The sequence below is a fragment of the Amblyomma maculatum genome, chromosome 1 (genome assembly GCF_055883805.1).
Source record: "Amblyomma maculatum isolate TAMU_Amacu chromosome 1, ASM5588380v1, whole genome shotgun sequence".
In the NCBI taxonomy this organism is placed as follows: Eukaryota; Metazoa; Arthropoda; class Arachnida; order Ixodida; family Ixodidae; genus Amblyomma; species Amblyomma maculatum.
In genome coordinates, this window is record NC_139344.1 from 224,521,963 (window position 1) to 224,549,289 (window position 27,327).

Consider the following 27,327-nt stretch of genomic DNA (forward strand, 5'->3'; position numbering starts at 1 on the left):
GGAAGAGTAACAGCGGCTGAAGTGCCCACATCAAACATAAGGCTGCACTGAAAAGCTACACAGCCATCAGTAATTTTCCAAGCAAATGACTGAAATGGATTCACTTTATATCAGATTAATAGTTGGAATACAGGCATGGTTGCTCACACGCAGCCATGCTGCTTGCCAGCAGCATTTTGTGTGCACACACACCTGCATACAAAATGATTTCAACAGGCACTGTAAGAAGCAAAACCAATTGTGGCCTGTCCTTTCAAATTAAGCAGAAAAACAAAACTACTTCCATGCATATGTGCCATGTTTTTTGAGCCAGCATAAGAATAAGAAAAACAAAGAAATGGCTCCATATGCAGCTGTACACAGGGTAATCAAAATTAGGCTTTTTAGATTTCTTAAAGCTGGGTCCTGGTAGGCACACCAAATTCACCTCTGCACGTAAGCTATACAGCAAGGGAAACACATAAAGAGCTGTTAACTGTCATAGTCAGGTACCTAATTAACTAAAATTGATAATGAACTTTCCAGTGACTGCAGTTAGCAGGAGTGTTTATATCGAAGAGCTCAAGACAGCTTTACCTCCTAAACAATTCAGTTCGGTTGAATTCTCCTAGCACACACATGGTCCAAGATATTCACATGCAAACTTTCAGCTTGATGTATGCAACTGTGCATGCAAAGAGCTGACAATCTGCGTTAAAATGATGTAGAGCAAATGGTGAAGCTAACGTTTTCACTTTTTTTGCTCTGTCAAAATAAAGAAAAGCTTGATGCAACAGCTGCACCACACTACAGAAAGTGGTGGCAGAAGGCTATCACCGCTTTACATGCGCAATTATGTGAAATCAGTGGAAACGTTGGGGATGAATATCTTGGAATATGCATGTGCTAGAATAACTTTGTATAAGTGTGACAGCCTCCATGCTACAAATATAAATATTAACAGAAACCACTTAATAGTTTTTGAATTTGTTAATTAGGTACCTGTTGGTAACAATTAACCTCACTATGTGCCCCACTGTCCTGATAACTTATGTGCAGAGACGGATTTCAATCACCTCTTAGCATCCAATTGTAAGACATCTGTGAAGCAGAACTTTATTCTCCCTGTATATTACTGCTATAAGGAGAGAAGAGAGCAAACAATAACACAAAGATGAAATTTCACACCCAAAATGAAATGGGTGTACCAGGCTGATTTATTGAAGACCTTTTATTACCAAATAAAATGAAATGCAAATGTACACAGTGACAGAAATTCAAGTGCTTATTTATGAAATCAGGCAGGCATAACACTTAACGAACCATAACACTTAACAAACACCCATTTACTTGATAATAAAACTAGTGCTACATTAGTGATGCAGCCAATTATGTGAAACTAATTGCAGCAACTTTATGTAAATTATAAATTAACCAATTGCAGAGCAAATTGTTCATAGTTGCAAAGAAAATAGTGTGTGGCTAAAGGCAAGGGGTATCAGCTTTGTAAGACGGCTCTAAGTGCCCATAAAAGGAGTGCAAATAAAGATATAAACCCATCTTCAAAGGGTGTAATTTAAACCACCCATTTCAGCTCAACAGCCTTCTAGAAGGTAATGTTTGTCTCTCAAAAAAGAAAGCCTCGAGGATTGTACAAAGACAGCAAAAAGAACATACCAATCATTCCAAAATGCCAGAAACAAGTAAATTCACTGTATATACTTTGAGATAATCCGCAAGTTTTGACCAAGTATGTCTACAGCGGTAAGACCGAATGCATAGGTAGAAAAACAAATGTTCTTTTAAGCACTGCCAGGGGGCAAGGTTCAATACTCATGGTCACTCAAGATTACGCCTGAAACTCAAGGGCATTTTTCGTCAGTTAAAAACTGGCCAAGGCAATTTGCAGCAGAAGATGTTTCTCACCGTGAAAAAAATAAAAAAATAAAAAAAAATAAAAAATAAATAAAAAAATAAAAATAAATAAATAAATAAAAGCTAACATGATGCAAGTTTAACAAGGAACAATTATAGTATATGGTTCTGACAGAGTCTTTGGAAAGTGATCTCTTTGGTCTGTGCAGAGATGGCAAGGAAATGTACACATTAGAGGGTGATAATGCTCTGAAGACATTTTGCACATCTCGTTAAATGAAATAAACATACATTTTGCTGCTTAAATTATTTTTGCATTTTACGTTAATGAGTCAATGGGTCAATAAAATAAATATTACTCCCAGAAAAACATGAAGGAACATTATGGACCAACAAATAATGCAAATGTACATCAGGTAACACAAATAAGCCTGCAAAAAAAAAAAGCACTCATTAGACTGGCAAGGTTTCACCTCTAAGCATCTTAAAGGAGCTTTAAGTGGAGTACCAGAGTAATTTACAAAATAATTTTTGTCACGATGCAAAGTATGCTTTTAGTGATGAAAGCAGGACACATTTAGTCAACTACGAACCAAAATTCACATACCTGTAAATAACACGAATTATGTCCAATAAATGCACTTTATTACCTTCCATAACCTTTTCATCACATGAGTGAATTCCCACAAGTATGGTATCAGTGGCCGGAGGCAGGTTTTAACACACTCAAAACATTTTATCCAATGCAATATGAACGAAACAAACCACTGCAGTGGTTGCAAAAAAAAAAAAAAAAAAAAAAAAAAAACAAGGAAATATCACACAACTCTGCATTAGCTTGAACCCAACCTGCAAAATGACTAAGGGCTTTTACAGCCAAACGTAACCTTACTTATGATTACACCAATAAATTCCAAGGCAGTCCAAAACACAGGAGAAAGCCATGCATAAGATGAATGTTGATGAAATCTGGTCAGTCAATAAAAGTCAAAGCTACAACAAATCAATCTTGAAAGCTAGTCATGTAAGTAAGATGTCAAAGATCACAGATGCCTTCAGTGTCATAAAGGTTGAAGAAGTAGTCACGCTCATTTAAGTGGTGGACTAAGGCACAGGAGTGGCAACGTTTTAACATACTGAAAACATTTTACGCAATGCAATATGAACGAAACAACAAGGAAAAAAACAAAGAAATATCACACAACTCTGCAACAGCTTGAACCCAACCTGCAAAATGACTAAGGGCCTTTACAGCCAAACGTAACCTTACTTGTGATTATGCCAATAAATTCACAAACAGTCCCAAACACAGGAGGAAGCTATGCATAAGAAGAACATTGATGAAATCTGGTCAGTCAATAAAAATCAAAGCAACAACAAATATTGAAAGCTACTAAAACAGGTAACATGCAATGATCACAGACGCCTTCACTGTCATCAAGGTTGAAGAAGTAGTCACGCTCATTTAAGTGGTGGACTAAGGCACAGGAGTGGCAACGTTGGGGTCACTGCAGAAAGAAAAAACGATTGAACCTTTAAATAACAAAACAGATAAAAGGCTTCGGTATGAAAACCCATACCACAATATCAACTTTACCTTTGAAACAATAAGTCTTACGTGGGGAAAAAAAAAAAGCAGACTGGCATGCTAGGACCTATCCCATACCATGCCAAATGTTTCAAAGCTAAATCACAGTGGAAAACTGACAACACGCCCCTTGTAGCAGATTTTATAAAAACAACCTGCAGCAAAAATGCCTGGTTTTGAAGTAGGAAGAACTGCGTTTTGTAGCAAGCACTCCTACTTTATAGCAGAGAGAAGACTGTATTAAAGCAATATTTGCTTTAATTATCATCAGCCTGACCACACCCACTGCAGGGCAAAGAACTCCCCCATATCGATCCAATTAACCTGGTCTTACGCAAGCTGCATGCACCTGGTCCCCACAAACTTTAAAACTATAGCCAAACGGGCGAGTTGGTGGATCAGTTGTTAGTCAGTGCTCGTCTTGTTTTTTTGCTCTGGTGCTTGTCTTTTGTGCTGTTTTTCCATCCAATATTTTCCACCAACTCGCCCGTTTGGCTATAGTGTTGAACTTTATTTCTTCTACTTCAGGGCGCTATAAAAAATATTTCAGTTGTGAGCCAGCGCTAGTCTTGTGTTTCTTTGCTCTGGTGCTTGTCTTTTGCACTGTTTTTCCATCCAAAACTTCAAAAGCTCATTCGTGCACCTAACTTTCTGTGGACCCCACTACGCTTTTCTTCCTTTGCAATCCAATTTGTAACCCTCAACGACCACTGGTTATGCTGTCTTCGCATTATGTACCCTGTACAGTGCCCATGCCCATTTCTTCTTGATTTCGACTAGAATTTCACTAACCCCAGTTTGCTGTTTGACCCACTATGCTCACATCCTTCTCTTAAAAGGACACGGCAGCAGTTTTCAAATGTGCTAATACTATAAATTTTTGAAGTAGATTATTTTTTTATCATGTCTGTGAATTTAATTTTTCGATTATGTGTAAAACACCTGCACAATCCGCCTTTTGCGCGAGTTTTCTGCGCATGCGCGAAGCCCCAGCGGCGACTGATGAAAACACACTGAGCGGCGTCGACGGCGCTTCTCGTCGCCGCACTCATAGCCAACGCACTGGGGCTGGAGGCGCGGTCACGTTCACAGCCTCGGTAAAACGATGCCAACCACCTGTGCCGCTTACGGCTGCCACTCTCGAGGCGTGCCGGGATGCAAGACGCGTTTTGTTAGGTTTCCTTCGGCGAGCCGCGACCTGCAACGGCGTGAAGCTTGGATTAGGGCAACCAAGCGCCAAGACGTGAATGGGCGACCTTGGCAGCCGACTGCGTGCTCTCGACTTCGTTACAGGTATGTATGCATCTAAAGGAAATGTGCATGATGAAAAGTATCTACCGGAGTTTGCACCAAGCCTGTAACCCACCAGTGATAGCCGCAATGAGCATTTGTTCGGGGCGTCTGATGGCGATGTATTTTGTCGTTTGTTTTATTTATGTGCGAAAGGGCCGGGTAGCGCAGATATCACAGGTGGCTGTGTGCGCTAGGCCGTAATATTTAGCATGTTTTATCGCGACTGCCGCCTGACTAAAAAGAAGAAAAAAAAGGGTGTTTGTTGTGATGCACCGCCGTTAGCGAGCCGAGTGGTTGAGCTGGTCATGAAGCTCGCGAACGGCAGTGCATTAAAACGCCGTATTTTTTTTTTCTTGTTAGTGAAGTGGCAGTCACGCTACCTAGCCCTTTCGCACATAAAGATAAGAAGGGACAAAATACATCGCCTTCAGGCCCCGGTGCAACTGAAGCAATCACGCACCGAAGAAATCCTCATTGCAGTTATCACTGGTGCGCTACAGCCTGGGTGAAAACTCCAGTAGGTACTTTTCATCATGCCTATTTCGCTTAGATGCATACATACCTGTAGTATCTGTGTTTTTGCCGCTCGGAGCATATGACGCACTTGACACTTGCACGACGCACAGTATTTTTTTTTTTTAATTAAAGGATCGCCTTCGTGCACGCCAAAGCATCCGGACTTTGTTCCTTTAATGTATGCAATCAGATGCACTTCGTTAGGGAGCTTGATAATCGTCGTCTTCGTCCAACCGTTTGCAACGGCAAGGAAACCGCCCGGCACAATAAATGAGTCTCCTGGAGGGTTCATGCTCGTTCACTTGCAGAGTGGATCGCTCTGGACGTAGAACAGGGTTGGTTCCTGACCGAGATGCGCATCCGATATGTAGGAGATTCACATGTGTCACCAAGTTGTTGATTCCGCAGAAATCGCGGCGGAGGCAGAAATGAACGTTGGAGATCCTTTCACAACAGAATGACCATTCTCTGCGCACCGAGAACCTTTTCACCACTGCGACCACATCCGTTCTGACTCCTGAGGCCAGAAACCGGCTACAGCTCTGAATCATCCATTGCCAGAAAAATGCAGCGCGTTTCCTGCAGGTGTGCATTCCGGCTGGGACAATGCCCTTTTCACGGGGTGTGTATATATGTGACTCTCTGCCGATCTCCGTGGATGAAATCCTATAGCTGCACGGTTGTAGATGACGCGAGGAGGAAACGACGCCCATTGCACCATGCCGGCGCCGCGGTGACCGCATTGTGCTCGGTAACTCAAAACACCCCGCGCATATGCGCCGCTCAAAGTCACAGGAGACGATTCCACCTAGCTCTGCAGCATCAACAAACCCCTGGCTGCTTTGCCCTTTGAGATCCCTCTCTCTCTCTCTGCCCCCACGCTGTCCTGTCTGCCGAAAACCTGCACGCTGAGAGCGTCTCATTCTGTCACGTCGAACACGGCCTGCGCTACACGGCCTGCGCTACACGCTCTTACAATACGAAGATAGTATATGCGTATGTGCGCTATGAGTGGATTGTGAAAACGCTCTACCTTCCCCCATACTGCGTGAACATGATATGCTGCAATCACTGTCACTACTTTCTGCTCCGAGGCCAAAAAAGGGGGGAAGCTTTCGCTTTCTACCAGCGTTGGCGTGGCCATTTCGTATGGTGCGCTTTCGCGTCGTCTGCTACACTGCCGCTCAATGTGTTTCCCGCCCGCTCCCGCATGATGGCGCCACATCCTCGCGCAAAAGGCGGATTGCTAACTGAAAGCATGTAATTCAAATTTCCCGCGTCCTGCATGACTGCTACAGAGGAGGAAAGCGGAGAGAGAAACCTCGCTTCTCCATCCGTCGTGGCGTCACTGTGAGGAGCCGGAGGCATTCAGCCAACGGAGGGGGTTTTCAGCGTGCACTGTTCCTCGTCTTGCGTGCATTGCGGACGTACAAAACACGTCAACATAGTGTTGTGCACCTGATATAACATAACTCTGCATGTATTCGGATGCACGGATAGCTGTAGACGCAACGATGTAATCTTCCATTGTGTTGAAAGCTCGCGGCGCAATGCGGAGTTGCTGAGAAGAGAGATAAATTCAAGCCGACCAAAGGAAATATTCTACTCGAAGCATTTTCGTAACTATGACTATATGCAGTTTGTTCCTAATGCGATTTCTGTAGGACTTTGACAAAAAGGCATGGCTGAACCATGACGCGGTTCTTTTCATTTCCTTGCACAAAAGAGTCGGAACAGTCACTATTTCCTAGAACCGTGGTAATTAAAGGAAGGAAAGGGAGGTAAGGTTTGTACTTCGCAGCTCCATTACTTTCTGACTATTCAGGCCTCATTTGTATGTGAACCGTTGTGTTTAGCGTTGATTGCGATCTGTTGATGGAGTGCAATCTCGCGATGGGACAGGCAGACAGCATTGGCGCATGGTTATATTCGCGCGTCTTGTTTCTTTTTCAATTTTTAATTATTATTTTTTTGCGCAAAAGCTCTGCCAACGGCTTCTGTGCTAAACATGGACAACTCATCAGCAGCACGCGCTGGTGAATTTTGCGAACTAGCAGATGACTAAGAAGAGCCCACTGCAGTCGCAGCTAGGTTGTGAAGGCTTTATACAAGATCCTTTCCAGCACAGCATGTGCCTGAAATGTTTATGGAACTTTTACGAGAGCATTATTAGAAGATAAGGAGTGTACCGCTCAGATGAGTATAGGCGCATTCAGGTAAGGAGCGCACAGAGCGAGGTTTCCTTCGATGCGTCCAAGCAAGCAATCATCGAAGTTATTCATACATGGCCTTCTGACTTTTCACCCGTTGCTCCCTCATCATTTTACATAGTCCTGTTTTGTTTGGGGATGCAAATTAAGTTAGAAATGAAAATGACGAGGCTCTTGTAAGAAAACACATTTCAGAACATGGTTTTCTCATGAAGGTATGAATACGGAGGAGCTGCAGCTTGGCTTTCAACATACATCAGCCGTCAATTCACTGAACGTGTATTAAAGTACAATAAAAGGGAAAGGTTCTCTACGTCTGTTAAATGTCCTACGACTAAAGCAGCATTCTGCGCAAATTGTTCTCTAAACAATCTTTCAGCAGCAAAAGATGTACTTAATGTTCAGAAATGTGGACTTATTTAATTAGCCACTAAGGACGCAGATAGATAATTTTTGTGTCAATATTGATGAGGTGTTCATTTTTATATTAGGCGGCTCAGCACTTCTATGAGCTAAAACGTAGGAAGCACTGAATGAGAAAAAAAGCCCGATTGAAATTTTGCAAACAGATGGCCACGATGTCCTTGTAAGAGGGTGCTACTTTTCCTGAACTGTCGCTGCTTTCCCCAGTTTCATTGCTCACATGTTCACTGTTCACTTGCTTTGAACGCTTCTTGTGTTTCTTCTTCTTAAGTTTGGACTGATTAAAAAACAATAAATGCAGACACAAGATCACAAACATATTATAAAACACAGGAATATTTTCAAATCAAACCAGCAATGCTGGTCTAATGGTTAATTATTGTCTTCTGAGGAACTTTTGTGCAAGGTGTTTCTGCTCAAGAAATCAACCCTAGCTTTGTTAAAAATGGAAGAGTGCTTATCACCACAGCTAGACTGAACCCCAAAAAAGACAGCGATGAGAAGTTTTGTGAGAGAGTTTTAAAATTGTTTCCAGTAATGGGAATGCCAGAAGCACAAGCTTATAAATCCACCCCCCCTCCCCCCCAACTCAACTACACACACACACACACACACACACACACACACACACACACACACACACACACACACTAAGAACAAAATATTATGATGCACTTTTCTGCTTTTACATTTTCCACAGCAGGACAGTTACTGTGTGAAACTTCAAGGCAAGTTGATGGGTGCCGTTTTTTAATGTGTGCTTAAGAAGTGACTACAGTTTCTACATTTTTAACAACTTCAACATTTCCTTTAGAATAAACATACCATTTTTGATCTGGTACATCGCTATCCCAGACGATAGATATACACTTCATGAAAACACTTGTGCACACTAAACATGTGCTCAGTCTGGTCAGACTGCTTCAAACACTCATTTTCTCCCACTTCAAGCCAGCCAGCACAGAATCCATTACTCGCTGGAACATGGGTGGTGGGGAGCAGGGCCCGAGTGGCATTACCTTGAACTCGAGGAGGCCATCTGGTGTGATGAACACAGTCTGCTTGCGATATCTTTTGTTGACCTCAATTTGCCAGTACCCACTCTTCAAGTCCATGAACGAGAAATACCTAGCGTTTCAGAGACAGTCTAGAGTGACGTCAATGCGAGGCAGCAGGTAGGCATACTTCTTTGTGACGTTGTTTCAAAGCGGCGGTAATCGACGCAAAGCGAAGTGTGTCGTCCTTCTTCACTAAGACTGGTGCCGCCCAGGGGCTGTTCAATGGCTGGATCACGTCACTGTGAAGTATTTCCTCAATTTGATCGCTGATGGCTTGGCGTTCTCGTAGTGATACACAGCAGAGGCTCAGATGCAGTGCTTGGCCAACCAAGTTTGATGCACCTTTGATGCTGAAGAAAAGCACTCGCTGTAGCTTTTAAGAAGCATACGTTCTGTTTTTTTCTGCTTTGCGGTAGGGCTGAGTTGATGTCAAACGGAGGATGACGACGTTGGTCAGCTGTATCTCCGTGTCGGTGAGGGCTTTCGAAAACGTCTCGAAGTCTGCTAGCTCGTCGAGAAAAGCGATCGTCATGCCCTTGTTGAGATGCCAGTATTTTCCTGTGAAGTCTATATGGGCAATGAAGAAGAATATGACCAGCCTCACCGCAGTGGAAGAATAGTGGGCAGTTATTGGAAGTCCTGCAGGCGTTACATTTACTGGTGCTTTGGCATTGCTCATAGGCTCGGCGGACGGGGGCCAAGGGGCCACATTTGGGAACAGGATGGAAGCGGCAGGAGCTTGGCGTCGCACGTCGCGGATGCAAGCTACGTAGTGTGCCGGAGTAGCTCACGGACGGTGTTTGTTCGGGAGCGGCCGTCAGTGTCGGAGTTGCACCTAGAGCCTGCTGAACTTCTCGCGGACGATGTCAGTGACCAACGCTAACTGGGGTTGTTGGGACAATGATAACAACCGGTGTAATTCTTCATGGAAAACCTCGCGATTAAGATCCCGAAAGCTGTCTCCGTTAGCAGATGCACTGCTGTAGTAGCATGTGCAGGCCAGTTGGAGTGGTCGGTCGTAGTGGCGCATCCGTGAGTCCATCACCTTTTTGATAAAGGACGCTTCGCTTTTAAATTCTGGCTTCTGACAAGTTTTGCAAAAAGCGAGTCTTAGAATTAAAAATTTCACTTTTCTCCCTTTAGTCATGTTAGGGTTGGTGCGGCAAAAAAGGCACTTCATTTCCTCAACATAAGCGAAGACCGGTTCGTTGGGAAGTTGAATCCATGGCGAGAAAGGACTGCGCTTTTTCTTTTTTGAAGGCACTGGTGAGCGTCTTCAAAAGCTCCTGCTTGAAGGTGTCCCATCCTTTAAAAAAGCCTCATGGTTTTCAAACCGGATTCGCACAGGTTCCTGAAGTGCGAAATAAATTTGCCTTATTTTTGCCGAGTCGTTCCAAGTTTTGAATTCTGCCACGCGTTCGAATAGATCTATTCCGTTTTCTGCATCTTCACTGGGCGGTCCTTGGAAAATGGGGGGCTCTCGAGGCTGCACGAAGACCAGAGGTAGCTTCTGTTTGTTGGGCATCTTCGAGGGTATCCTACGTTGACGGCACTCCGCACCTCCACCAAATGTAACGTGGTGGTGACAAGGCCGTAAGCACCTTGTGTGGACAGGCATAATAGCGCTGAAGGCAACTCTTTATTGAGCTGACTTGCGCCCACAAATGAAAGCAATAAAAGTAAGCAACTTGGCGGCGACGATAGCAGCAAACACATATTTGCTGGTTGTCGAACTGAGAATGCCCGTTATCAGTACTCAACATAAAGGCGAAGAAATATCTAGATAAAACAGCAAACTGTGAATAGCATAACCTGGAAAATTGTATAAAACACACATGCATGGCCAGAATCCTTCGAGATACATCTCGGTGTATCTTCATCGACAAAGGATGCCGGCAGCTGTTAAAAAACAAGTATAAATTTGAATAGTTTGTGGCAATATTTATGTTTGTAAAAGTTGGTTTTTCATCAGTCGGTTCACGGCTGTCTTTACTTTCATCAGAGCTCTGTCAGGCTACAGTACTATCGCTGTGTTGAGTGAGATATGAACAGGTTCCTTAGTGATAAAAGGAGTGTCACTTAAATAATGTAATGCAACATTACAAGAAATTCAATTTAATTGGCCTCATGTCATGTATCCTTGACCCGCCGGGGTGGCGCAGTGGTTACGGCGCTTGACTACTGTTCCCAAGGGCGCGGGATCGAATCCCGGCCTCGTAGACCGCTTTTCGATGGAGGCGAAAAGCAAGGCGCCCGTGTGCTGTGCGATGTCAGTGCCCGTTAAAGAACCCCAGGTGGTTGAAATTTCTAGAGTACTCCACTACAGCGTCTCTCATAGACTGAGTTGTTTTGGGACGTTAAACCCTACAAACCAAACCAAACCATCATGTATCCTTGAATAGGTATAAGCAGACCAATTGTCACTACAGATTATGCAGTTAAGCTTTGATTCAAAGAAATCAAATTCATTATTTAGCACATTCACCTTTCATTTACTTTTGCTGGCACCTGCACACCTGAATGCACTATGGTTTACTATCATATTTATCTTTGTAAAACTTACCTGGCTTTTCTTCAGTCATTTTGTGCCTCTTTCTTTTCTTCACAGCTCTTTCGTGCCACACCAAGGTCGCAGCCAGGAGTGAGATGACCTGGCTCTGTGGTCATAGGTGTGTCGCCTAAATATAACAATATTAGAAGAAATTTAATTTATTGAGGCTCATTTAGTGTATCCTTGAATAAACATAAGCAGACTAATTGCCATTGTACAAATTATGCAGTACACATATAATTATAAATTGTTAAGCTTTGATTTAAAGAAATCAAATTCTTTCAGCACATTCACTTTTCATTTACTACTGTCGGCACTAGCACATCTGAATGCACTTTGGGTTACTGTCATATTTATCTTTGCAAGACTTGGCTTTTCTTCAGTCAGTTCATGACTGTCTTTGCTTTCATCAGAACTGTCGGACTGAAGCACTGTCACTGTTATGAGTGGGATGACCAGATCCCATAGCGATAACAGGAGTGTTGCCAAATGCAAGGCATTATTCCAAAAAATTCAATTTAATCGGCCTCACTTGATACATCTTTGAAAAGAAATAAGAAGACCGACTGTCACTGTAAAAATTACATAGTGCACCAATAAATATAAACCATTAAGCCTTGGATGCAAACCAATCAAACCTTTCATTTCCTTTGGCAACACCTGTACACTGAATGCACTTTGGTTTACTATCACATTCAGTGGGCAAGTTGGCTATTACATATCAGTGGTTGGTTGGCCTCCTCCGGCACTTTTGTTTACTATCATATATTTAATGGGCACTTCAGCTGGCCTCTTGTCAGCACGGGGCAAAATTTTTTCCTGTTCTTCATGCAGTTTCTTCTTGGATCGACAGTGACGGTTGACACTATAGAAGATGCAGTGCTGTGCGCCCGGTTATCATGACACCCGTCCTCGCTCAAGATTGCACATACGACCTACTGCACTACATCGACCCCTGGGTGTCACACCACCAATGATTATCGACATCATCGACAGCTATAAAAAGCTCGCCTTGACTACGACAGTTCAGTGGACATGTTGGCTGGCCTTCTGTCAGCCTGAGGGTAAATCCTTTCCTGTTCTTCATGCATGTTAGTAGTAACGAAGCTAGTGCTGTGAAATCAAACAATCCAAGGTTTTCATCAGCTGATATGCCCAGACAGCCTTTGCATGCTGTGCTTGAGTGTTCACAATCTTGCTCAATCCTTTCTAACATTGTGTGAGGACATGGAACCAAACCATGTTCCCACAACAGAGTAATTGCTCAACCAATTAAAACATTCAAAGCAGACTCAACATCAGCTATTATAGAGGTTAAAGTATTTAAGCTGGAGAGAACAGCTCAGATTATAGAAAATAGGCTAACAGAACTAGAAGACCAATTCAGGTAAAACTTTGTGTTTGGCATGATAGAGGAGGAAGATAAAACGGCAGACTATTTGACGGAAAAGGTGGTCAACAATCTCTTTGGAAACACCCTTGTTGTGACTACTTCCTCGGCTGAGCGTATTCAGGAAATACGCGACAAGCAGCTCAACAAAAAGCGACCCACAATCATAAAGCTGATTGATCACTGTGAAGAGATGCCCATATTGAATAACTGCTGCAAGCTTAAAGGGGAAGATGCTCCAATACCCATTTTTCAGCTCCAACCAGACTAAAGGTCAGAGGCTCTTTCCACATATTCACCTTTCTTTTCACATTCTTTCCACATATATGAGCAGGCCAATTGTCGCTGTGTAAAAAACGCAGTGCACTGCTTTGGATTCGAAGAAATCAAATTCTTTCCACATATTCACCTTTCATTTACTTTTGATGGCACCTATACATCGGAATACACTTTGGCCTATATTTATCTTTGCAAAATTTACTTGGCTTTTCTTCATTTTATTCACCGTACATAAGTGAATCTAAGCAGCAAGTTTGTGGTTGTCTTCATTTTCATGAGAACCTTGTCAGGCTACAGCCTTTTCGCTTTGATGCGTGGGAAGACCAAAATCCAAAGTTAATCAGCCTCATTTCGTGTACCTTTAAACAGATTTAACCCTTTGACTGTCGAATATTCCGAAAAAATTCACCACCAGTGTCGAATTTTTTAAAATACTATATGCCATGCAGCGCCTATAGGGGCACCACTGAAAGACGCGTAGCGGCGGCCGTCGGAACCCGAGGCAGGCTTCATGCGGCAAGCGTGGTCGTGGTGCGATCTGCCGTTTGTGCGCGTCTCGCAGGCACTTCCGCGGTGACAGTGTGCGCAAGGGGATAGCACTTTATAATAGTGGGCATGTGTTCGATATCACGGCCGTCTGGAATTACATCGCCTCCATATGCATCAAGTGTCTGCTGCAAACGAGCCCCACCAAGGTTGCGTACGAAATGGAGCTCGTTTTGAGTGTCCCCCTTTCATTACAACGCCACGCTAATTCGTTCATTCCTCGACCTATGAACCAATGTTCTTTCTTTGCTTAATTGTACACGCTTGCTTCGTTTACATACAATATGTTGCTACTGTAACTAGGCAGCGTTGTCGAAACTGCGAGCGGTTTCGTACCGGTGCGACCGCAGGAAAAGCACAAGAGCTAGCAAACCACCATTCTGAGCATCAGAAAAATAGCGCATATTAGGCTCCTATAGCAAGAGTTTAGATTTTTCATGCTTGTGTTTTACCACTGCCTGTACAGCATGGATTTCACATATTCCGTCGTCGAAAAGGCAGAGCGGGTAGATAATTTCATGGGAGAGTGAGATATCAGCAGAGGCAATATCTGAAAAGCTGCGTCACAGGTTAGCCAAGAGCATATTAGATTTAAATTTTATATCCTATTTTATTATTTTAGTATCATCTTAATTTCATTTGTATCACCCTCGCGCCCAACTGCAGAATTACAGGGCGCTTTATAAAAGCTCTAGAGTCCTTAGTCTGAATAGCAAGTGTTATGTTTTCGTAATCTTGCCAGACAACAGAAACACTGCATGGCTCTGGTCTTCACTGTAATTGCATGGCAAGTTTCAAAACGCATATTGGCAAATATCTTTTCAATAATCCGCCGCAGTGGCTCAGGCTACTAAGGAGGATCGAGTTATCCAGACCGAAGTCGACCGCGCCACCTGCGTTTAGGTGGAGGCGAAACGCAAAATGCAACCATGTGCTGTGCGATGTCAATGCACGCTAAAGAACGTCTGGCTAAGCGTTTCACAAATCTAATGTATATTGTATCTTCCCGGCTAGCGGAGGCGACCAAGTTTAAACAAGGAGTGTTCACGGAAGGTGCAACGACAAGCAGAAAACACTGAAAACATAGTTATCACTCAGCCCTGCCACACGGCTAATTTAATGCCTTTTCCATCGAATTACGCTCGTTCAAAATGACATTTGTTCGCTGCTACATGAGAAAATATAATGACATTCGATGAAAATCACGTTAGGTATCGAATGAGTTTGAGGTACTCATCCGAATGCAATCAACAAGGAAATGTGTTATGTCGACACCACAGACTCTGTGAGAAGATACATCTAAGATAAACTACAAAAGTGCCACCTGCATTAAATACTACTGTGCTCTTATAATATTGCAGCTAGTCATCTATGTGAAATATGCCAAATAGCATAAAAAAAAAAGGCACCTATTGCTGCCAGCCAACCCGTAGCCACCACACTCAGTGCAGGCGGAACAGATCGCTCCTGCTGCCGCGGTCGGACACGGCGGATTTCTTTCACCACCTTCAGAAAAGCATGCTCTGTTCATCAGAAATAATATGCGCTTAATTTGAGGAAGGAATAAAAAAAAATTATCTTTAATTATCTTTACTGAGGATCGCTGTTAGTAACGAGATTTTGGAAGAAGTGATAAAAGCGATACAAGCAAATTTCTGTTTTTAGCAGCTGCCGCCGGTGTGACACGGCTCATCTGATTTCGTTCTCTAGCTCCGCTGCTAAGGTGTCGCCGAGGTTACACCTTCCGTTTACTGTAAAACAATTTGTGAGACAATTGAACTGATAGTAAGGCAGTTTTATGAATAGAAAATTTACTATTTCCAAAGCACTTCCAACTACGGCCTTTATTTGAAACCATTTAGGCGTTTAGGCCTAGCGAAGACTAGGGCCTAGCACACGGCCAGAGCGCCATCGTCGGCCGCCTTTGCGGGCAGTGTCATTGCGGTAACTCCCAGCATCCGATGTGGCAAGCGTTACGAATTTGCCATATGCTTTCTTGATGAGGCTAAGATCGAGCATTTTTCGACGGGCCTTAATACGCCGAGCAAACGATCTGGCGAAAACGTATGGGAGTCAACGGGTCTGCAGTATGCTGCGCCGTAGGGCGATACTTGAAGGTTCTTTAAAAGCGGCGTCGGACAGTACACTAGATACTGCCTATTTTACGTGTTGCTCTTGACACTTGCTTTAGTGCGGAAAGTGTATATTGTTTAAACACGTACGCGTTTCGCAGTTGAGCGCAGACGTGCGTACCTTCCGTACCCTTTCGTAAACAAACGCCGCCGACACAGCCGCTGACTTCGTAATTGATAGTCCTAATCAAGAGGTTGGTTACAAGGTGGGCAAGACATGAATTTCAATTTAAAGGCTGCTTTTGTTTACAGCGCCGTCATCTTCGCAACATATTGAAAGCACTCCAATATTTGCTTATAAGTCACAGTTACTATAATTTGGAAATGGCATTAGCTTTGGTCGTGTAGCAGTGCGTCGAAAAAATTGCATTAACCTGAACAAATGTCATTCGGTGTGATTACTTGCTTTCTGCGTTGAACAGCCGCGATTCACGGCCACCGTCGTTCTCGTGAAGCATCACTGGAAACTTACACAAACGTGTTCCTGGCAAGGCTTTACGCGTGTTCGAAAAACCAACTACGTAGTAATTCTTCCGACGCTGACATGAACAGCGCTCGACTGAGCCCGCCTACGCTTTGCGGCTTTGGCGACAGGCGGTGTTGTCGGCGTTTTGCGCATCGCGTATATGATTAGCGCAGTACCCGTACGGCAAAAACAGTCAAAGGGTTAAGCAGACTAATTGTCAGGGTAAAAATTACGCTGCACACAAATAAATATAAATCATTAAGCTTTGCATTCACAGAGGACAAATTCTTTCAGCACATGTACCGTATTTGCCAAAATAACTGAAAGCCCCGCCGGCCGGCGGGGCAGGCACGGGGCCGAGCTGCGGCGCTACCATAGTCATCGCTGACCGCTGCGCTCCGGCGGAGAGTGTAAGCTGACTGACGTAAGCGTGCTCCCTCGCTCTCCTTATTGAGATGATAAAAAACAAGCATCATATGCGACATCTGATTTGGCACCTTCGGAGTACTGCCCTTCTGAGGAAAGGCATTTTCGCTGAAGCTGTGAAACTGCGCTGTTTGTTAGAATACCTTCGCATTTAATATCAATACGGTGCTCCCGTAGTTGCAATTAACGGGCAAATATATGCTATACTGCTCGTCTGGATTGTCGGGAATGCAAGGAAAGGAATAAATTTAGAAAACTTTGTGCTTTTTTCCCTCCGGTTCCTAGTCGTCTATTGTGACAACAACTGGATTTGTTGCAACGCTTCGTTAAGGTACAGTGTTCTAGAAGACTTTGTAGTGGCAAAAGTGGCGCCCTCCAGGTGACTCCTGGAGCAGACGCTGGCCCGCCGCCGGTAGGCGGCTACGAGGGCCGATCAAACAATCGCGGCGTTTGTTATGGTGTATCTCATAAACAACCACCTTTTTATGCAATATTGTAAGGCCCCCGTGTCACAGAAAAGTCGGCGTCTGCTTTTGCTGTGGTTTTGACGCAAAAATAAATAAAAGAAAAACAGCCTTGCAGACCCATTTAATAGAACTCATGTTATATAGATGTGATAATTTATCATATAAGTGCCGCAATATTTTTTTTTGCGCAGTGTTCCGGCTGGTGTCATACCATTTTGTCTCTCACTTGGAATCTATTTGCTAGGCAAGTTGAAGGCTATAGTCTGTGATATGTATTGTAATCATGACGACATATACAGTCGAACCCGGATATATCAAACTCGAAGGGGATCGTGAAATAGTTCGATATATCGATAATTCGATATACAGAAATCGGCTTGGGATGGCACTTACGATGCAAAAAAACGATACCGTATTTCTCCCGTAATCAACTCACTCCCATAATAAACCCACTCTCCACTTTTGCACGCAAGAATTCGGGGAAAAAAAAAAAAAAAAAAAAAAAAAATGTTAAGGCCAGCTCGCTCACAAGCAAGCAATTAAGCGATCTCAGCGACGAGCGACAGCGTCAGAGCAAAAAATTTCCAACCTGTTGGAACTGCGTCCCTCTGCCGTTCGAGCCACCGCGGCAGCTCAAAACAAGTTTCTCTATCTCCGCGGCAGTAATTGCCAGCGTTTTCAGTTGCATGTCGTACTCCGGTTTGGTCGTCTCATCCACAGCTCATTCCTTGGCAGCCTGCCAAGATGCAGCGCAGCGATAACATCGCGGCGTGTTTATCTTTTGATAGCTCCTGCAGTGGCGGGGAGCGAACTTGGCGGACTGCCCGTGATGGCTTGATTGGACAAGCCTGGTTCGATTTATCACGCCGCGCTTGGGGCGGGCGTAGTCCACTGCCACAAAATCATTGGAAACCGTAATACAGTAGCTGCAAATGCTGTTTGCGGCGAAAAATGCTAAAAGGCGGTGTCATGATCGCAGCTGACTGCGTGCCTTCGTTGATTCATACTTGCAAAAAAAAAAAAAAAAAAAACCGCAAGAAAAAAAAAAAAGCTGTGTAACGCCATATCTTAGGCTACGCTGCGCGTCCAGCTCGATAAACATAAACGACTCAAAAAAAGAAGAAGAAGAAGAAGAAGAAACTTCCGCAGGCGCCATAGCCACGTCAGCCGCCGTGCAGAGGGTTTGCAACACACGCTGGAGAAAGCGTCCGACGTTCTATCGGAAAACGGGCTGAGCTGGCTTGGCGCATGCGCGTGCCACTGTGAACGAAGGTCGGGAAAGAGGAAGGAGAGAGGTAGCCCGGCAAAAGAATGAGCACACCCTTATGCTTCGCTCTGTCGCGTTTTCCCCCTCTCGTTCCCACCGGTTCTCTCTGGTCCATTCACGCACCTGGCTTGCAAACGTCACGTGCTGGAAACAATAACCGCAAATGCGCGCGCCTTCAGGGAATGGGCGCGGCGCTGCCCTAGTCGAGCTGTCCCCTCTCATTACTTCCGCGCGTGGCTTAAAAACGTCACGCAGCCAACGGCCGAGGGTGATGCGATCGTCTTTGGGGAAGGCACACTTGCCAGTTCGTGGTGCGGAGTTCCATATATCGAACGACGGGTGAAATTGAGGTCGATATATGATGCGGCTTTCCTATACTTTTACGTGGGATTTTCAAGGGGATATTCTGCGAGTTCGATATAACCAAAACCCGATACACCTGGGTTCGACTGTATTACATTTGTAATACCGTCTGATATAGTAAATTTATATTGACAGCAAGAGCTGCCGTTTGCACTCCAGTCGAAGAATGTAAACAAGGTCCATCAATGAACCTTAGTTCATTGACGAAGCCAGCAGAAATATATGCCATTCGCTTTTCCTTTTCACCGGTACTAAAACTGCACTGCGCAATCATGTTGACACCCTGTTTTATTTGTGTTTAGTCAAGCTAGCCTACTGTAGTCCAGTCCAACCACCTCACGCGCGGCGGGGAGTAGCAATGGGGTTCGTGGCTCTACAGCGGAAACTAGGAAGCAGAGTGAAGGCTTTTGTCCTATAGTCGGAGCATATATTGATTCGAAGTAGCGGTGCGGCGGGGTGAAGAGAAGAGTTGATGAGGCAGCCGATGCTGCGCAGAACGGGGACAAAAGCCCTCCCCTACTCTGCCTGGATGCCGCAGTGGAGCCACAAACATCTTTGAAAGTCCGCGAAGCAAGAAAAGAAAGCCCTTCAGGCAGCATAGGACAAGAGGGCTGGGTGCTCAATTCTGCAGTCATGGATTAGTGGCGTAGCCAGGTCGCAAAATCTGAAATACTTTCAGGATGGCGACCGTGGAACCGCCACTTTAAGCACGTTTTGCTGTGCACAGCGCCCTCCAAGACAGTGCTCTAAATGCAAGAAAATGGATGCCATCCAAGCTACCTGCTTACACTTTATCATTCCGAGAAAGATAGCGAGGGAACAGCCTTACGTCAACAAGTTTACACTCACAACCAGGGAGCACCAGCAGCTTACGGAAACCGCCACGTCATCGTTTAGCCCTACGCCTGCTCCGCCGACCGGCTGGGCTGCTCGGTTACTTTTGGCAAAGACAGTAGATTTCCATGCACCCTGGTTCAATATCATACTCATCTTTCTGAAACTTACTCGACTGTTCCCCAGTCGACGAAGGGATTTGGTCGCCCTCAGAATCCTCTCCCTCTACTCCAGCTGTGGCACCGTGAGGAGTGGGAACCCCTGAACCTAAAGTGATAAAAGGAACATTATCTAAATGCAAAGTGATATTACAAAAAATTCTAACTTAATCAGCCTCATTTTACGCAATCTTGAATAGATTTAGGCAGACTAATTGTCAGTGTACAAACCACGCAGCACACAAATATAAATAAATTAAGCTTTGAATAGAAAGAACACAATTTTTTTGGCACATGTACAGTCTTTGTCAAAATTATACGGCCCAAGGATTTTTGTTCTAAGGCCAGTAACCAGGCTCCTCAAGCAACTTTAGCACTCAAAATCTTGTACATGACAGATTCCGCCCCCATTCTTCTCTAGCTTACATTCATATTCTAGTATTGCTGCCAGCAGCCGCATTACAGTGCTTAGAAGCGAACTCCTTGAGTCGTATACTTCTGACAAAGACTGTACATTTGCAAAACTCTGGCTTACTGTCATACTTATCTCTGTGAAACTTTTGTACAAACTAAGTGGCACATTCACGAAGTGCACTTCCATTAGAAGAAGGGCACTTTTGGTGCTCGCTGTCACAGAGCAAAATAAAGTGTCATTTTGAAATGACGCCAGTGCCGATACGGATGTTGCAACCCTATGTGGTAATTTATTTGTTTTCGCAAAAATACCTTCAAATTTAATTTTATTGCAAGCACAATTACTCCAAGCTAATATTCAGAGTTTATTTGTGCATCTCAATACATGCTTTTGACTAAAGAAGCATCACGATGCCGCACAGAGATGCAAGCTTGGCCGCGCTTTTCGCTAACTTGCATGGTCACTACTGTTTACTTGCAAAACCGACCTCGTTTATGCTATATAGTTACGCTGCTAACCACATTTATCGCGTACCTATCTTTGCAACTCCAGCTTGCATCTTTAACCAAGAAAATGCCGGCAGCGCCTACGTACGAAGCGAGGTCATCGGTGTTCGAGTGAGAAAAGTGCTAGAGCTGTCCAATTCAGAGCAGCGTGCATTTTTCACACGAAATCACGTTTTAAGAGCAACACATAATAATAGGCAGTCTCTCGGTGCCTGTACAACGGCACTCCTATGCAGCCTAAACTGTCCAGCGGCGCAGCTCCCACGCACGATAGCATCGTCACGTCTTCACCGAAGTTTGCTTGGCATACATCACAATGTCGAAAAAGGTTTGGTCTCAGCCACATGACGAAAGTAGGCGTCAAGTTTGCAGCGTTCACAGCACCGGATGCTACTATCTTTCTGCTGTAGTACCGCCCGTGAGCGCCCCTGGCTGGCAGAGCACACGGTGCAAGTACTGCTAGGCCGTGCGCGTTTCCGTGGTCGTCACTAGGACTATAGTTTGTTTCACATGGAAGCATTAGCGTGTGGCGCTTTCATATTAGCCAGCTTATTAGGATATATGGCTTACTTGTGGCACTGCCTTATTGTCAACCTTACTGTCTATTGATGATAAGAGAAAGGTGCAATTCAATTCGAGGACGACTTACCGTGTGAGCTGCGCCACGACGGCGGCGGCTATAAAGTTCTGAGCAAAAATTTGGTTTTATTGCAGCTATTACTCCTACTAGCGACTCGGTATGGGTCAACGATCCCCAACAAAGATTCATTTCTGACATTGATTTACTCCAGGGCTTATTATTTATGAGAAAAACAAATTCTCAACACTTTTTTTGACGGCGCTGACAGAAGGGCTGGATGCGCCATAAAGGTGCTCCTTGGCGCTGGTGGCTTGCGGGAAGAAAAGTTTAGCTCAACGAGAGAAACCTTTAGCTCAAATGAGAGAAACCACTGTAATCAAGAGTTCGACGAAGTATAGTCTGATTAGGTGCTGGCATAAAGAAAAATATAGGATCACTGACCAAGTCGAGATTTCAAGAAAACTTACTGACGTTTTGGAAGCCCTACGACTTTCTTGTTCCCAATGCGGAAACCAGACAAAAAGCATTTGTTTATATCTTCTTGAAATACTTTGACTTGATCAGTGACCTTATATTTTTCTTTATAAGAGAAAACACTGAATTGGCTTCCCATTTGATGTCTTTATTTGCGCTTATTTTCTTATTTATTTTATACGTGCATGATGTCCCGTACTATTCCTAGCTAATTAGCTAATTCCAGTTCGTGAAGGGCGCAATACTGCGGATTGAGCGAAGTACTACGGCGCTTATGGTAAACCGTTGATGCATTTGGCCAGGAAACTGGTCCAGCGTTCATTTTTGCACTAATGCTACATGCCTAGCATCGCCCGCTAGCACTTTGCCGCAGAGGCCGGAGACGTGGAGCGTTTGGGCTAGCTAGCTTGCCCGGGCACAATGAATATGGCGATGTTGCTATGGTAATGGCACTGTTTATGATCCTCGGAAAAGCGCGCAACTCGCAGAAGTAAGTGATGGAGCTAACGCTCTAAAAACCCGTCGGCAGGCAGAGCGTTTCCAAAAGAATGGGGCCCATATCTCGAGCAAGGCAGATATCGTGTCACCCAGGCATCCACTCACCCGCCGTTTCAGCTCCCATTTTGTTACGTTTATATTTGAATCTTGTTTTGAAGCAACTCGACTTCCTGTGTTCTGAAAGGTGTCCGATCATGTTAGCAAAACTGACATAGAAGCCTGTGAGAATTTCGAAGCATACAAAGAACGTGTTCCTGTTTGCCCACATGAAGCAATATCGCTGTACTGCAAAAGTATAGAAAAATTCATAAATAATAGCACATGCCACATCTGACAGTACGCGATTATTATGCTTTTGATAGTTCCTGCGGCGGCGGGGAGCGAACTTTGCGGACTACCCGTGATGGCTTGATTGGACAAGCCTGGTTCGATTTATCACGCCACGGTCGGGGCAGGTGTAGTCCCCTGCCCCAAAATCATTGGAAAGCGTGATACAGTAGCTGCAAATGCTGTTTGAGGGGAAAAATGCTAAAAGGCGGTGGCATGATCGCAGCTGACCGCGTGCTTTCGTTGATTCATACATGCAAGGATAAACGACTCCCGCAAAAAAAAAATGTCGCTGCTTTTTAATGCCATATGTTAGGCTACGCCTGGCTAACAGCACGATAAAAATAGACGACTCGCAAGAAAAAAAAAAAAATATATATATATATATATATATATATATATATATATATAGATCTGCAGCTCATGTTCCACAGGCTCCATAGACACGTCAGCCGCCCCGCAGAGGGTTTGCAACACACGCTGGAGAAAGTGTCCGACGTTCTGTCGGAAAACGGGCTGAGCTGGCTTGGTGCATGCGTAGCGCGTGCTACTGCGAACGAAGGTCGAGAAAGAGGAAGGAGAGAGGTAGCCCGGCAAAAGAATGAGCACACCCTTACTCTTCGCTCTGTCGCGGTTTTCCCCTCTCGTTCCCACCGGTTCTCTATGGTTCAGTCACGCACCTGGCTTGCAAACGTCACGTGCTGGAAACGATAACCGCAAATGCGCGCGCCTTCAAGAAATGGGCGCGGCGCTGCCCTAGTCGAACTATCCCCTCTCATTACTTCCGCGCGTGGCTTGAAAACGTCACGTGGCCAACGGCCGAGGGTGATGCGATCGTCTTTGGGGAAGGCACACTTTCCAGTTTGTGGTGCGGAGTTCCATATATCGAACGACGGGTGAAATTGAGGTCGATACATGATGCGGCTTTTCTATACTTTTACATGGGGTTTTCAAGGAGATATCCTGTGAGTTCGATATAACCAAAATTCGATACATCCGGGTTCGACTGTATTATATTTGTAATACCGTTAGATATAGTAAATATATATTGACCGCAAGAGCTGCCGTTCGCACTCCAGTCGAAGAATGTAAACAAGGTCCGTCAATGAACCTTAGTTCATTGACGAAGCCAGCAGAAATATATGCCATATGCTTTTCCTTTTCACTGGTACTAAAACTGCACTGCGGAATCATGTTGACACCCTGTTTTATTTGTGTTTAGTCAAGCCAACCTACTGATGTCCAGTCCAACCACCACGCGCGGCGGGGAGGAGCAATGGGATTCGTGGCTCTACAGCGGAAACTAGGCAGCAGAGTGAAGGCTTTTGTCCCATAGTCGGAGCATGTATTGTTCGAAGTAGACGTGCGGTGGGGTGAAGAGAAGAGTTGATGAGGCAGCCAATGCTGCGCAGGACGGGGACAAAAGCCCTCCCCTTCTCTGCCTGGACGCCGCTGTAGAGCCACAAACATCTTTGAAAGTCCGTGAAGCAAGAAAAGAAAGCCCTTCAGGCAGCATAGGTCAAGAGGGCTGGGTGCTCAATTCCTCAGTCATGGATTAGTAGCGTAGCCTGGTAACAGAATCTGAACTACTTTCAGGATGGCAACTGTGGAACCGCCCCTTTATGCACGTTTTGCTGTGCACAGCGCCCTCCATGACAGTGCTCTGAATGCACGAAAATGGACGCCACCCAAGCTACCTGCTTACACTTTATCATTCCAAGAAAGATAGCTAGCGAGCAGCATTATGTCAACAAGTTTACACTCACAGCCAGGGAGCACCAGCAGCTTACGGCAACCATCGTTTAGCCCTACGCCTGCTTCGCCGACCGGCCAACCGGCTGAGCTGCTCGGTTACTTTTGGCAAACACAGTAGATTTCCATGCACTCTGGTTCAATATAATACTCATCTTTGAGAAACTTACCCGGCTTTTCCCCATTCGAGGTACGGATTTGGTCGCCCTCAGAATCTTTTGGCTCGAATACAGCTGTGGCATCGTGAGGAGTGGGAACCCCTGAATCCAAAGTGATATTACAAAAAATTCGAACTTAATCAGCCTCATTTATGCAATCTTGAATAGATTTAGGCAGACTAATTGTTAGTGTACAAATCACGCAGCACACAAACAAATATAAATAAATTAAGCTTTGAATTGAAAGAACACAAAATTCTTTTGGCACATGTGCAGTCTTTGTCAAAAGTATACGGCCCAAGAATTTTTGTTCTAAAGCCAGTAACTAGGCTCGCAAAGCAACTTTAGCGCTCAAAATCTTGTACATGACAAATTTCGTCCCCATTCTTCCCTAGCTTACATTCATATTCTAGTACTGCTGCCAGCAGCCGCATTACAGTGCTTAGAAGCGAACCTCTTGGGTTGTATACTTCTGACAAAGACTGTACATTTTCAAAACTCTGGCTTACTGTCATATTTATCTCTATGAAACTTTTGTACAAATTAAGTGGCACTTTCACGAAGTGCACTTTCATTAGAAGAAGGGCACTTTTGGTGCTCGCTGTCACACAGCAAAATAAAGTGTCATTTTGAAATGACGGAAATGCCGATACGGATGTTGGCGCCCAATGTGGAAATTTATTTGTTTTTGCAAAAATACCTTCAAATTTAATTTTATTGCAAGCACAATTACTCCAAGCTAATATTCTGAGTTTATTTGTGCATCTGAATACATGGTTTTGACTAAAGAAGCATCACGATGCCGCACAGAGATGCAAGCTTGCAAGCACAGCGGGGTCATAGAATGCCTTCAATCGGTTCACGTGAACTGTTTCACGACCACGGCGACGCACGTCCGCAGAGGGCGTGACGGGCTCAACTACGTAGTTGACTGCAGATGTTTGCTGGAGGACCCTATATGGCCCGTGGTAGCGAGCAAGAAACTTCTTTGAAAGGCCAGGGGTTGTGGAGGGCACCCAGAGCCACACCAGTGTGTTCGGGAGATATGACGAAGCTTCGCCGGTGTCACGGAGGTATTTTTGTTGCCACTGATTTTCTGTTGTGAGAGAGCGGGTGAGCTGACGGCATTCTTCTGCGTACGTGACGGCATCGGATAGCGGGGAAGATTCGGAAACGTCAGGGCGGTAGGGAAAAAGTGTGTCCATAGTACAGGGTGGCTCGCGCCCGTAAAGGAGAAAGAAAGGAGAGAATCCAGTAGTGGCCTGTGTCGCGGTGTTATATGCGTAAGTAACAAACGGTAGAACTTGGTCCCAATTGGAATGGTCGGTGTTCACGTACATAGCCAGCATGTCACCGAGAGTGCGGTTAAAACGTTCTGTAAGTCCATTCGTCTGAGGGTGGTACGAGGTAGCGGTGCGGAGTATGATGCGGCATTCTTTCAGGAGAGCCTCAAGAGCGTCTGATAAGAAAACGCGTCCGCGGTCACTGAGCAGTTCGCGAGGGGCACCATGGCGAAGAACCAGGTTTTTCAGAATAAAGGCAGCCACGTCGCGTGCGGAAGCAGAGGGCAATGATGATGTCTCAGTGTAGCGGGTTAGATGATCCACTGCCACGATAATCCAGCGGTTGCCAGCTGAAGTTGTAGGAAGGGGACCGTATAGATCTATGCCGACACGATCAAACGGACGGGCAGGACAGGGCAACGGCTGCAACGAAGCAGGGGACTTGAGAGGAGTTTTTCGGCGTTGGCAAGACTGGCAAGAGCGGACAAAATGGCGGACAAAGCGGTACATTCCACGCCAGAAGAAGCGTAGACGCAAGCGCGTGTAGGTTTTCAACACTCCGCCGTGGGCGCACTGGGGATCAGTATGGAAAGCAGCACAAATTTCGGCGCGGAGATGACGGGGGATGACTAAAAGCCACTTCCTTCCGTCGTGAAGATAATTGCGGCGATAGAGCAGCCCGTCACGAATTGAAAAATGGTGAGCTTGGCGAGCAAGCGCCCGAGACAAATGACCTGGAGAGTGACTTGAGAGAAAGTCCAGAAGTGTAGATATCCACGGGTCGCGCCGCTGTTCCGTGGTCATGTCGATAGTGGCAAGCGAAGACAAATCGTAGGCGCAGATCTCATCAGACAACGAAGAGGGAGGCAGCGGTGAGCGCGAAAGAGCGTCCGCGTCAGTATGCTTGAGGCCTGAGCGATATATGACACGAATGTCATACTCTTGGAGGCGAAGAGCCCAGCGAGCAAGGCGGCTGGACGGGTCCTTGAGGGACGCCAGCCAGCACAGAGCGTGATGATCAGTGACCACATAAAATGGTCGGCCATAGACATACGGACGGAATTTGCCGATGGCCCAAATAATGGCCAAGCATTCTCTTTCCGTAACAGAATAATTGGACTCTGCCTTGGTCAAGGTGCGGCTTGCGTACGCCACCACATAGTCTCGGATACCAGGTTTGCGTTGGGTGAGAACGGCGCCTATCCCAATACCGCTAGCGTCAGTGTGAATCTCAGTTGGCGCATTCGGGTCGAAGTGGCGGAGGATGGGAGGCGAAACTAAAAGACGGCGTAAAGTGTTGAAGGCGTCATCACAAGCAGGTGTCCATGCGCAGAGGTCGGAGCTGCCGGAGAGGAGCTGGATGAGAGGAGCAATAATAGAGACGAAATTTAGGATGAAGTGGCGAAAGTAGGAGCACAGGCCGATGAAACTTCGTAGCTGCTTCAGTGATTTTGGGCGTGGGAATTCGGCAACTGCACGAAGTTTGGTGGGATCGGGAAGAATGCCATCCTTA

General features: G+C 45.1%; 1 protein-coding gene across 1 annotated transcript in view; it reads right to left on the minus strand.

The window, feature by feature from the left end:
- Positions 1-1,195: 1,195 nt before the first annotated feature.
- LOC146205745 (uncharacterized) overlaps positions 1,196-27,327 on the minus strand; it is a 48,319-nt gene continuing 22,187 nt past the window's right edge. The window contains exons 5-8 of the mRNA XM_084590410.1: positions 24,544-24,633; positions 19,835-19,930; positions 11,506-11,620; positions 1,196-3,362 (exon numbers count right to left, since the gene is read on the minus strand). Of these exons, the coding sequence (XP_084446536.1) occupies positions 11,517-11,620; positions 19,835-19,930; positions 24,544-24,633 (290 nt within the window). The 3' untranslated portion in view covers positions 1,196-3,362; positions 11,506-11,516. The remainder of the gene's footprint in view (positions 3,363-11,505; positions 11,621-19,834; positions 19,931-24,543; positions 24,634-27,327) is intronic.